The 12,666-nt window shown below is 43.4% G+C and overlaps 1 protein-coding gene across 1 annotated transcript in view; it reads left to right on the plus strand.

Annotated features, from left to right (window-relative positions):
- Positions 1-12,666, plus strand: part of cfi (complement factor I) — a 96,587-nt gene that overhangs the window by 13,321 nt on the left and 70,600 nt on the right. Inside the window, exons 3-4 of the mRNA XM_059963344.1 lie at positions 7,285-7,558; positions 10,169-10,322. Of these exons, the coding sequence (XP_059819327.1) occupies positions 7,285-7,558; positions 10,169-10,322 (428 nt within the window). The remainder of the gene's footprint in view (positions 1-7,284; positions 7,559-10,168; positions 10,323-12,666) is intronic.

Raw genomic sequence — 12,666 nt, forward strand, 5'->3', positions numbered from 1 at the left:
GGGATGGTGCCGGAGGATTGGCATATTGTTCATGTGGTTCCATTGTTTAAAAAGGGTTCTAAGAGTAAACCTAGCAATTATTGGCCTGTAAGATTGATGTCAGTGGTGGGTAAATTAATGGAAAGTATTCTTAGAGATGGCATATATAATTATCTGAATAGACAGGGTCTGATTAGGCACAGACAACATGGATATGTGCGTGGAAGGTCATGTTTGTTAAATCTCATTGAATTTTTTGAAGAGGTTACGAGGAAAGTTGCCGAGGGTAAAGCAGTGGATGTTGTCTATATGGACTTCAGAAAGGCCTTTGACAAGGTTCCACATGGAAGGTTAGTCAGGAAGGTTCAATCGTTAGGTATTAATATTGAAGTAGTAAAATGGATTCAACAGTGGCAGGATGGGAGATGCCAGAGAGTAGTGGTGGATAACTGTTTGTCAGATTGGAGGCCGGTGACTAGTGGTATGCCTCAGGGATCTGTACTGGGTCCAATGTTGTTTGTCATAAACTTTAATGATCTGGATGATGGAATGGTAAATTGGATTAGTAAGTTTGCAGATGATACTAAGGTTTTCAAAGCTTGCAGAGAGATTTAGGCCAGTTAGATGAGTGGGGTGAATGATGGCAGATGGAATTTAATGCTGATAAGTGTGAGGTGCTACATTTTGGTAGGAATAATCAAAATAGGACAGACATGGTAAATGGTAGGGCACTGAGCAATGCAGTAGAACAAAGTGATCTAGGAATAATGGTGCATAGCCTGAAGGTGAAATTTCATGTGGATAGGATGGTGAAGAGAGCTTTTGGTATGCTGGCCTTTTGTAAATCAGAGTATTGAGTATAGGAGTTGGGATGTAATGTTAAAATTGTACAAGGCATTGGTGAGGCCAAATTTGGAGTTCTGATTACCGAATTGTAGAAAAGATGTCAACAAAATAGAGAGAGTACAGAGGAGATTTACTCAAATGTTACCTGGGTTTCAGCACCTAAGTTACAGGGAAAGATTGAACAAGTTAGGTCTTTATTCTTTGGAGCATAGAAGGTTGAGGGGGGACTTGATAGAGGTAATTAAAATTATGAGGGGGATACATAGAGTTGATGTGGATAGGCTTTTTCCATGGAGAGTAGGGGAGATTCAAACAAGAGGACATGAGTTGAGAGTTAAGGGGCAAAAGTTTAGGGGTAACACGAGGGGAAACTTCTTTATTCCTTTACTTCCAGTAGAAGTGGTAGAGGCAGGTTCAGTATTGTTATTTAAAGTAAAATTGGTTAGGTATATGGACAGGAAAGGAATGGAGGTTTATGGGCTGAGTTTAGGTCAGTGGGACTAGGTGAGAGTAAGAGTTCGGCATGCATGGATGGAAATTACAATGGACATTTACAAAATGGAGAAGATAACAGCTTATGCTGTTATCTTAAGCTGGAACAATATGATTCATACTGGGGAAAAATGGTTTAACTACATAATGTCTCATAGGGCTGATTTTATTCTCACAAATCAATGAATATGTTGTAAAAAAAATTTGCTGATGATACTAAGCTGGGTGGCAGTGTGACATGTGATGAGGATGTTAGGAGAATTCAGGGTGACTTGGATAGGCTGGGTGAGGGGGCAGATACTTGGCAGATGACGTTTAATGTGAATAAGTGTGAGGTTATGCACTTTGGGAGTAAGAACAGGAAGACAGATTATTATCTGACCAGTGTAAAGTTAGGTAAGGGAGTAATACAAAGAAATCTAGGAGTCCTTGTTCATCAGTCACTGAAGGTGAATGAGCAAATGCAGCAGGCAGTGAAGAAGGCTAATGGAATGTTGGCCTTTATTACAAAGGGAATTGAGTACAAGAGCAAGGAAATCCTCTCGCATTTGTACAAAGCCCTGGTGAGACCACACCTGAAGTATTGTGTACAGTTTTGGTCTCCAGGGTTAAGGAAGGACATCCTGGCTGTAGAGGAAGTGCAGCATAGATTCATGATGTTAATTCCTGGGATGTCTGGACTGTCTTACGCAGAGAGGTTAGAGAGACTGGGCTTGTACACACTAGAATTAAGGAGATTGAGAGGGGATCTGATTGCAACATATAAGATTATTAAGGGATTGGACTAGATAGAGGCAGGAAATATGTTCCAGATGCTGGGAGAGTCCAGTACCAGAGGGCATGGTTTGAGAATAAGGGGTAGGTCATTTAGGAGAGAGTTAAGGAAAAACTTCTTCTCCCAGAGAGTTGTGGGGGTCTGGAATGCACTGCCTCGGAAGGTAGTGGAGGCCAATTCTCTGGATGCTTTCAAGAAGGAGCTAGATAGGTATCTTATGGATAGGGGAATCAAGGGATATGGGGACAAGGCAGGAACCGGGTATTGATAGTAGTTGATCAGCTATGGTCTCAAAATGGTGATGCAGGCTCGAAGGGACAAATGGTCTACCTCTGCAACTATTGTCTATTGTCTACTTGTACATAGTTCTTTTTTCCTTTTGCTTGTTTTTATCTTTCCACTCTTTTCTATAAGTATGTACCTCAGATAAATACTATGTGGAGATTTGTGATGTATAGGATATATATGTACAATGTCTGAAATACATCTTATGGAAACGTTTGATGATGAACTTCAATTAAAAAAAATTACAAAAAAAAGTGTCATCACAGGTTGGTAGGGTCATAAAGAAAGGCTTTGACACATCAGCCATAAATCAAATTATTGAGTACAGGAGATGGGTTGTTGAAGTTGTATAAGATATTGGTGAAACCTCGTTTGGAGTATTGTATGCAGTTTTGGTCACCTACCCACAGGAAAGATATAAATAAGGTTGAAAGAGTACAGAGAAAATTTACAAGGATGTTGCCAGGTCTGGAAGACCTGAGTTATAAGGAAAGATTGAAAAGGTTAGGACTTCATTCCTTGAACTTAGAAGATCGAGAGGAGATTTGACAAAGGTATACAAAATTATCAGGGGTATAGATAGGGTAAATGCAAGCAGACTTTTTCCATTGAGACTCATGGGACTTCAACCAGAGGTCAGGGGTTAAGGGTGAAAGGTGAACATTTTAGTGGGAACATAAGGGGAAACTCAGACTGGAGTAAGAGTATGGAATGAGCTGCCAGCATAAGTGCTGAGAAGTTTGGATAAGCACATTGATGATTGGGATGGATGGCTATGCTCCAGGTGCAGGTCACTGGGAGTAGGCAGTTTACATTTTTTGGAATGGACTAGATGGACCAAAGGACCTGTTTCTGCGCTGTACTCTTCAATGTCTCTATGGTATCTTATTTCAATGGTACTTCTCCAAGTGAGTTGCTGTGTACTTTGTAAGCCTTCAGTGATCCATTCTATTCTCACTTGCAGAACTTTACCAGACTGAGAAGGCAGCAATGGTATTCATTGTGTTCTGTGCAATAGCAAATCATCCCTCCTCATTCTCTTCCTGTTGCATCTTTTTAAAAACTGGCAGGATGAATCAATGGGCCCTAAGGTAGTCCCAGTGGAATATAAAACAAACTGTTACCATTAATTTTCTATCACTATTAATAATGCCTTGCATGTTTCCTCTGTCTTTATAGTTCTGCAAAGTTCCATTTCCTTCTTTCCAGTGCATTTGAAATAAAACTCATAAGCCAGAGGAAAGGCCATGAAATCAGAAAGGCAACATGCTTGAATAACCTCTTAATGGCTTGAAAATGACACAATAAATTCTATATGTTCATTAGGGGGTGATAAACTGCCTTCATGGCTTGGATACAATACATTGCTTAAACCTTCAGAAATAAGTTGGCTCTCTGATGTGCTTAAGGCCAAATGTAAGTGGGAATGAAATGTGAATATTGGCTAAAAAGTGTGCATTTTAGAAGGAATAAATGCCATTCACTTGTGTTAATCTAACAATATGAGTGGATTCCTAGAGCTGTAAAAATATAATTTTGTACATATTTCTGATTAACTTGTGTCAGAGTTGAAATGATACCTCATGGCTAATCTGTTTATAGGAAAAATGTTTAATTTTCATGTAAAAATGTTTTTTTTAATCAGGATCTGTCAACATATCACAAAGCAATAGATGACAAAGCCACCTCAGCAGTAAATCTCTGTTTTAAGATTTATTTCTTATTTAAATAATTATATCCTAAGATGGTTATAAATGATTCCGCAGATGTGTTACAGTTTACTGTCATTTGTCTTCATATGGGCAGGTTTCTCACTTATGGAAACGATGTATTTTGAGAGGAAATAAGTATTATTGAGCAGTACCAACTACCAGTTGGTGTAGTGGCATCAGCACCAGACTTTGAGGCGAGTGGTACTGGGTTCAAATTTGGCCAGCTCCTTACACACTTTCCATTTGTGCTGGGTTGAGTGTCAAGCTAGTGACTCGGCCTCGTAAAAATAGAAAACTGCTAAAGAAGTGGCAAGATTGCCACACGATGAGCCATGAGGGGCCAAGAGGAGAAACAATAAATAACAGTGATGGACAACTTGACAAAGCAAGAAGAAATGTGTTTCTTGCACCAAAGTTGAATATAGAACATGACAACAGACAAGCCAAACAGTGGTCCTGAGGCGACCACTACACCTGGAAAGGAGAGGCTATGGAAAATGTTTCACCTTCCTTAAGTGAGCAGGACGTCCAGCTCAGGGCTCATCTGTCTATGCATCTAATAGTTTCTTAAAGGACATTATCATAACCTGTTCCACCATTATCCCAGGCACTCGCCAGTATTCTAGCCACTCTCCACTCTCTGGGAGGGAATAAAGCTTGCTCTTTTAACTCTTCCCCTTCTCCCCTTAAGTACCTGTTCTCTAGTTCTTGATATTTCTATCTCAGGGAAAAAGATTCAGATTGTCTACCTTACCTATTCTTTCTCATAATTTCATACCTTTCTATCAAGTCTTCACTCACCTCCAATGCTCTAAAGAAAGCAAACCAAGTTTGTCCAACCTCTCTTTATAGCTCATGTCCTCTAATCAAGACAGTATCCTTTTAAACTTCTTTATCCTTTCCAAAGCGCCACTTCCTTCAATGTAATGATCAGAATTGCACAACATGCTCCAAGTGCAGCCTAACCCAAGTTTTATATAGCTGCAACATGGTTTCTTGCCTCGCCAAATGAAGCAAGCTTGGCATAAGCTGCCTTTACCACTGTATAAACTTGTGTGGCGGCTCTCAGGATGCTATGGAGTATAGAGAGGGAGAGAAAGATTGGTTGACCAGACTTACAAAGGCCTAGTGAGATGTAAATTTCCTCATTAAATTTTAAGATGTGGCAAGATGACAGGATTTACAATTGGCAACAATCCTTGACAAGGCTTGTACAGAAGTTACTTCCAGGTAGCTTCAAGATTTTGTCCCATCAGCAAAAAAGCAATGTCAACAATAGTCAGAGCCAAGAAACTGCAAATGCTGGAAACTGGTGCCAGTGGAGGAACTCAGCATGGCATGAAGTCTCTATGGGCGGGAAGGGTATGAAGAGTTGAGACTCACCAAAAGGTCTATTCTCTCACTAAATGTTACTTGACTCTCTGACCCTCAGTGGTAAGTCAATGTTTTAAAATTTGATTTTTATTTAAATGATCATATCCTAACATTTTCCTTAAAGACAATATTGCAGTATATGATTCTATAGCACTTGCAAACAGTTGGACAAGGGCTTGTGAAAAGCAGTAAATATAACTGCCTCCAGATAAGTCAGAGGATGAGAAATAGGAAGAGATTACGCAGGATTGAGTATTTCTTGCTATGTAGGGTATTGAGGGGTGACCTTATAGAGCAGGCGTTCCCAATGTGGGTCCAAGGACCCCTTGCTTAATGGTATTGGTCCATGTCAAAAAAAGGTTGGAAACCCCTGTGATATAAAATTATCAATACATAGTGTGAACAGACATAGTCTTCTCCTCAGGGAAGGGGAACAAAAATCTAGAGGATATAGGTAGGTGTGATGTGAAAGATTTCAGAGGAACCTGAGGGACAAGTTTTACATGTAGAGGAAATGACTGGGGCAACTACAGTAACAACACTTAAAAAAAATCAACATAATAGGATGGGTTTGGTTGGCATAGATTATGTGGGTCAAATTACCTATTTCCATGATGTGCTACTCTGAGACTTCCTGCGTCCTTAATAATTCATGCAAATATTCATCCATGAACTTAATAGAGTCATGGAACATGAAAACAGACTCTTAATCCCATCATGCCCATGTCTATCAAATAACAGACTTTGTTCATCCCACATGGCAAATGGACAAGTGCAAGGTTTTACACTTCAGTAGGACCAACCAGGGTAGGTATTACACAGAGAGTGATAGGGCACTGAGGAGTGCAAAGGAATACAGGTCCATAATTCATTGAGAATGATGTCACAGGTAGATAGGATCATAAAGCCTTTGACACACTGGCCTTCATAAATCTAAGTAATGAGTACAGGAGTTGGGATGTTATGTTGAAGTTGTATAAGATGTGGAAGCTATTGAAAGTGTACAGAGGAGATTTACAAGGATGTTGCCTGGGTTGGGGAGCATGCCTTATGAGAATACGTTGAGTAAACTCAGCCTTTTCTCCTTGGAGTGATGGAGGATGAGAGGTGACCTGATAGAGGTGTATAAGATGATCGTGTGGATAGTCAGAGGCTTTTTCCCAGGGCTGAAATGCACAAGAGGACACAGGTTTAAGGTGCTGGGAAGTAGGTACAGAGGAGATGTCAGGGGTAAGTTTTTTACTCAGAGTGGTGAGTGTGTGGAATGGACTGCCGGCAATGGTGGTGGAGGTGGATACGATAGGGTCTTTTAAGAGACCTTTAGTTAGGTACATGGAGCTTCGTAAAATAGAGGGCTATGGGTAAGCCTAGTAATTTCTAAGGTAGGGACATGGTTGGCACCATAGGGCCTGTATTGTGCTGTAGGTTTTCTATGTTTCTGTTGGTGAGGTCTAATTTGGAGTACTGTGTGCAGTTTTACACCTACCTACAGGAAAGACGTAAATAACTTCAAGAGTACAGAGAAAATTTATAAGGAATTAATTAGGTCTGGAGGACCTGAGTTATAAGGAAAGATTAGGACTGTATTTATTTGATAGAAGTATAGAAAATTATGAGGGGTATAATTAACCACTGCCCTGATTGTATGATAAATAGTTTTTTATAAAGGAGATCCTCCCTAAAAGAGTAAACTGATGTAGGGATTCAAACACTGAGCCATGCCATATAGTCATTTAATCAGTGTCCTCTTGTGGGTACAGGTGGGAAAATTTGACAATTAAAACATTGTTCTTAATAATTTTCTATCTTAATGTAACACAGATTCCAAAATCACAGCTCAAAGATGATCAAAGACTGTCACGGGAATGTTTAAATAAAACGTACACCCACAAATCCTGTCATAAAGTCTTCTGCCAACCCTGGGAAAAATGTGCTCGTGGTCGCTGCACATGCAAGCTGCCTTATCAGTGTCCAAAGAATGGGAAAAATGTCTGCTCGACCAAAGATAAGCGTTATAGGTCATACTGCCAGCTGAAAAGTTATGAATGTCTGAAAGGATTGGAAAGGTTCTCTCACTCCGGAGTGTGTTCATTAGGTGAGGATTTAAAAATAAATGTAATAGATAACTTGTAACTTGCCAACATTAGAATAGAAATGAACAGCCTTTCGTACAGAGAGCCATTCGCCCAAAACTGTTGACCCTCATATGTAATCCCTCATCCTAGAAATCACTCTTGTAATTCTTTGCTGTATCCTCCTTAATGCCTATACATCTTTACTATAATGAGGCATTGTGAATTGAAGTCCAAACTCTAGCTGGCTAAAATACATTTTTATAGAGGTTTATCATATTTTCCCTTCTCTTAGATTTTATGCCTCTGTTGATAAAGCAAGAGAATTTTGTCTGCTGCCTTCTTCTAAACCTGTTTTCAACGATCCCTCTGCTTCCACTCCTTTTTTTGGTACAATATCCTTTATTCAATATTGCCTCGCCCCATTCTTCCTAGCTAGATGTATTACCTCGTATTTCCCCATGTTAAAGTTTATCTGCATCTCATTTGCATGCAGTTTCCATTCTGCCATGGCTGACAGTGTCATCTTTACTCATCAAGTAACTCTCTTGCTCTTCTTGCTGTTACTCTCCTCTTATTCCACTCAATCTTTCCACATTTAGACCTCACCCATTCTTTTGTATTTTTGACCCAAAATTCACACTCCTTAATTCTCATTCAGCTATCCTTCCTAACTTAACCCCCTTACTCTGTATAGTTTATACAGTCCATCCTTACTCACCCTTTTACTGTTCCCACTCTTATCCTCATTCTGCCTTTTTCTCATCCTATTCTCTCTCCTCCTCAATGTCCCCCAATCCTTTCCGACATCCTGCTCTCACTAACTTCCCCAATCCTTTCCAACATCCTGCTCCCTCTCCTCACTGTCCCCCAATCCTTTCTGACATCCTGCTCTCACTAACTTCCCCAATCCTTTCCAACGTCCTGCTCCCTCTCCTCACTGTCCCCCAATCCTTTCTGACATCCTGCTCTCACTAACTTCCCCAATCCTTTCCAACATCCTGCTCCCTCTCCTCACTGTCCCCCAATCCTTTCTGACTTCCTGATCTCACTCCTCACTTGCCCTCTCATATTTTATTTTTTAAATTTGTTTTTATTTTAGTGATAAAGCGTACAGTAGGCCCATCCCACTCCAGTAAACCCACAACCCTGATTAATGTTAACCAAATCATGGGACAAATTATACTGTCCAAATAACCTACCCACTATGTCTTTGGAGTGCGGGAAGAAACCAGAGCACCAGGGAAAAGCCCGTGCATTCCATGGGGGTGATACACAGAGTCCTTGCAGAAAGGCAAAGGAATTGAACTCCAAGCTCTGGAATACCCTGTGCTGTAATAGCATCATGCTAACTGCTACACAACCTTTATCTTTTTCTGCTCTTTATACTCATTTCTCAAGCCTCTTTTCTCTCTTTTGCTGCTCACAGCTCCTAGTCATCAGACGCACTCACCCAATTGCCATTGTGGACCGTTATCCTCACAAATCCCTTTCCTTTTACAGACTTCTTCCTTCTGCTCTTATTCCTCACTCACTCTGCCCAGTTATACCGTTCCTTCACACATTCATTCCCGTTAGCAGCCTTTGAATTCTATTCATTTACATCCTCCTTACTCTCGTTACCTTCTCAATGTCACATATCTTTTCTCACTGAATCTCCCACTGTTTATCTTCACTTTCCTTGCCACTGCATTCTTGATCTTCACATCCTCTTTTGATTATTTTATTTTATCTAGACCACTCATCATCAACCCTTCATTACCACTCCTTTTCTCCACTTTAAATATTTACACTTTCACTTTTGCTTTATCTGGTTTTGACTTTCACCTTTCTCTCAGCCACTTTGAACTAACCTCTTCTAATGCCCACCTGCCCTCTCACTCACATGTTCCTTATTTTTACCCACTCCCTCATTCTACTATGTCTCACCATCGCCTTTATCGCCTTTCATTTCACACACTTTATGCTTTCGAATCCTTCACCTACTGCCTTGATCTGATGCTCTTTATCAACAGTTGCCTTTTCATTCTCAATCCCTTTAGGTCAACAGCACTCCAGGAGTAGTTGATCCCTTACCCTCCTGCTTTCTATTCCTCCACTCCATGCTCCTACTCTTTATCTTCATTTCACCTCTGATCCTCTATCCTCACCTCCCACCATCCTGCTCCTGCTTCATAACCTCCTTTCGTCTCTCCCTTTTCCACTCTTTATCCTCACTCTCCCCACTCCTTCTCAGTAGTATCACTTCCCTTCTCCATCTCCAACACCTTATCTTCCCTCACTCATCACTCATCCTTCCTCACACCTGTGGGATCTTGATTAACTATTGTGTTCTTTATCTCACACCAGTACTCTCTCCCCAGAGCATTGTTCTCAATTGTTCTCCCATATTTCATTTTCACCCATCTCAGACTACCTTCTCCCAAACTCTCAGGAATTTCTGCTGCTAATGAACTACAGGTACCTTGTTTTCTTCAGCCAGTCCTGTCCAATTGAAATGGTAAATTTCTTCTTAATATAATTTATAATGCAAACAATATTCAAGATTGAATGGTTCCATCAACAGTAATAAGTTGTCATGTGAATAATTGTATTTGCAAACATGTAAATTAAATTCACAATTTTCATTTTAGGACATGCTGAAGTCCACTTGGATGCTTCAAATTCTTCAGGAGTTGTTTTATTCACATTCAATCGTACATTAGCAGGATTACCTGTCTGCCTAAAGGAGAAGAATTGGACAATGCATGAGGCAAATGTAGTCTGCAAACAACTCAACTTTAGACTGTAAGAAATTACAAAAAGATTTCTGGGTTTGAAATAATTTAAATCTCTGCTTACGAATGTCTGTTAGAGGATACTTGGAGATCATAAGTTGCACATGAGGGCAGTACAATGGTGCGGCAGACTTGCAGCTCAAGTAAGCCTGACCCTCCAATCAGAGTTGGAACCTTCTCCCCGAGGACCAACGACACCCTCTGAGGGGAGTTCCCACCTTCTCCAGGAGGCCCTCCGATACCCTCCAATCAGAGTTCCCACCTTCTCCCCGAGTCCCTCCGACACCTTCTGAGTGGAGTTCCTACCTTCTCCCCGAGGCCCTCTGACACCCTCTGATCAGAGTTCCCACCTACACCCCGAGGCCCTCCGACACCCTCTGAGTGGAGTTCCCACCTTCTCCCCGAGACCCTCCGATACCCTCTGAGTGGAGTTCCTCCCTTCTCCGGGAGGCCCTCCGACACCCTCCGATCAGAGTTCCCACCTTCTCCCCGAGACCCTCCGATCAGAGTTCCCTCCTTCTCCCCGAGGCCCTCCGACACCCTCCAATCAGAGTTCCCACCTACACCCCGAGGCCCTCCGACACCCTCTGAGTGGAGTTCCCACCTTCTCCCCGAGACCCTCCGATACCCTCTGAGTGGAGTTCCTCCCTTCTCCGGGAGGCCCTCCGACACCCTCCGATCAGAGTTCCCACCTTCTCCCCGAGACCCTCCGATCAGAGTTCCCTCCTTCTCCCCGAGGCCCTCCGACACCCTCCAATCAGAGTTCCCACCTACACCCCGAGGCCCTCCAACACCCTCCAATCAGTTCCCAACTTCTCCCCGAGTCCCTCCGACACCCTCCAATCAGAGTTCCCACCTACACCCCGAGGCCCTCCAACACCCTCCAATCAGTTCCCAACTTCTCCCCGAGTCCCTCCGACACCCTCTGAGTGGAGTTCCCACCTTCTCCCCAAGGCCCTCCGATACCCTCCAATCAGAGTTCCCAACTCCTCCCCGAGGCCCTCCGACACCCTCTGAGTGGAGTTCCTCCCTTCTCCGGGAGGCCCTCCGACACCCTCCGATCAGAGTTCCCACCTTCTCCCCGAGGCCCTCCGACACCCTCCAATCAGAGTTCCCACCTTCTCCCCGAGGCCCTCCAACACCCTCCGATCAGAGTTCCCTCCTTCTCCCCGAGGCCCTCCGATCAGAGTTCCCTCCTTCTCCCCGAGGCCCTCCGACACACTCCAATCAGAGTTCCCACCTTCTCCCCGAGGCCCTCCGATACCCTCCGATCAGAGTTCCCTCCTTCTCCCCGAGGCCCTCCGACACCCTCCAATCAGAGTTCCCACCTTCTCCCCGAGTCCCTCCGACACCCTCTGAGTGGAGTTCCCACCTTCTCCCCGAGGCCCTCCGACACCCTCGGAGTGGAGTTCCCACCTTCTCCCCGAGGCCCTCCGACACCATCCAATCAGAGTTCCCAGCTTCTCCCCGAGTCCCTCCAACACCCTCCGATCAGAGTTCCCACCTTCTCCCCGAGGCCCTCCGACACCCTCCAATCAGAGTTCCCACCTTCTCCCCGAGGCCCTCCGACACCCTCCGATCAGAGTTCCCATCTTCTCCCCGAGGCCCTCCGACACCCTCGGAGTGGAGTTCCCACCTTCTCCCCGAGGCCCTCCGACACCCTCGGAGTGGAGTTCCCACCTTCTCCCCGAGGCCCTCCGACACCCTCTGAGTGGAGTTCACACTTTCTCCCCAACGACTTTCAAAACTGTGTCAGTGGAGTTTGCACTTTCTCCCTGAAGACCTCCGGCAGCAACTGAGTGGAGTTTGCATGTTCTCCCAGATGACATGCAATCCCGTCTGACTGGAGTTTGTGTGTTCTCCCTGATGACTATAAGACGTAGGAGCACAAATAGCCCATTCAGCCCATCGATACTGCCCTGCCATTCCATCATGGTTGCTGCCGGATCCCACTCAAGCCCTTGCACTTGTCTTCTCCCTGTATCCTTTAATGCCTTGACTGATCAGGAAACAATCAATTTTCTCCTCACATGTACCCACGGACCTGACCTCCACTGCAGTATTTTACAGACAATTCCACAGATTCACTACTCTGTCTAACAACACTCCTCCTTACCTCGTTTCTAAATGGTTACCCCTCAATTTTGAGGCTGTGCTCTCTAGATCTTGATACCCCCATGAAAGGAAAAATCCTCTGCACATCCACCCTATCTAGTTCTTTCAACATTCAGTAGTTTTCAATGAGATCCCCCTGCATTCCTTTACATTCCAGTGAGTACAAGCCCAAAGCCGCCAAATGCTCTTCAAACAAGAGAAAATCTGCAGATGCTGTAAATCCAAGCAACACCACCAAA

The sequence above is a fragment of the Hypanus sabinus genome, chromosome 3, assembly GCF_030144855.1.
Source record: "Hypanus sabinus isolate sHypSab1 chromosome 3, sHypSab1.hap1, whole genome shotgun sequence".
NCBI lineage: Eukaryota > Metazoa > Chordata > Chondrichthyes > Myliobatiformes > Dasyatidae > Hypanus > Hypanus sabinus.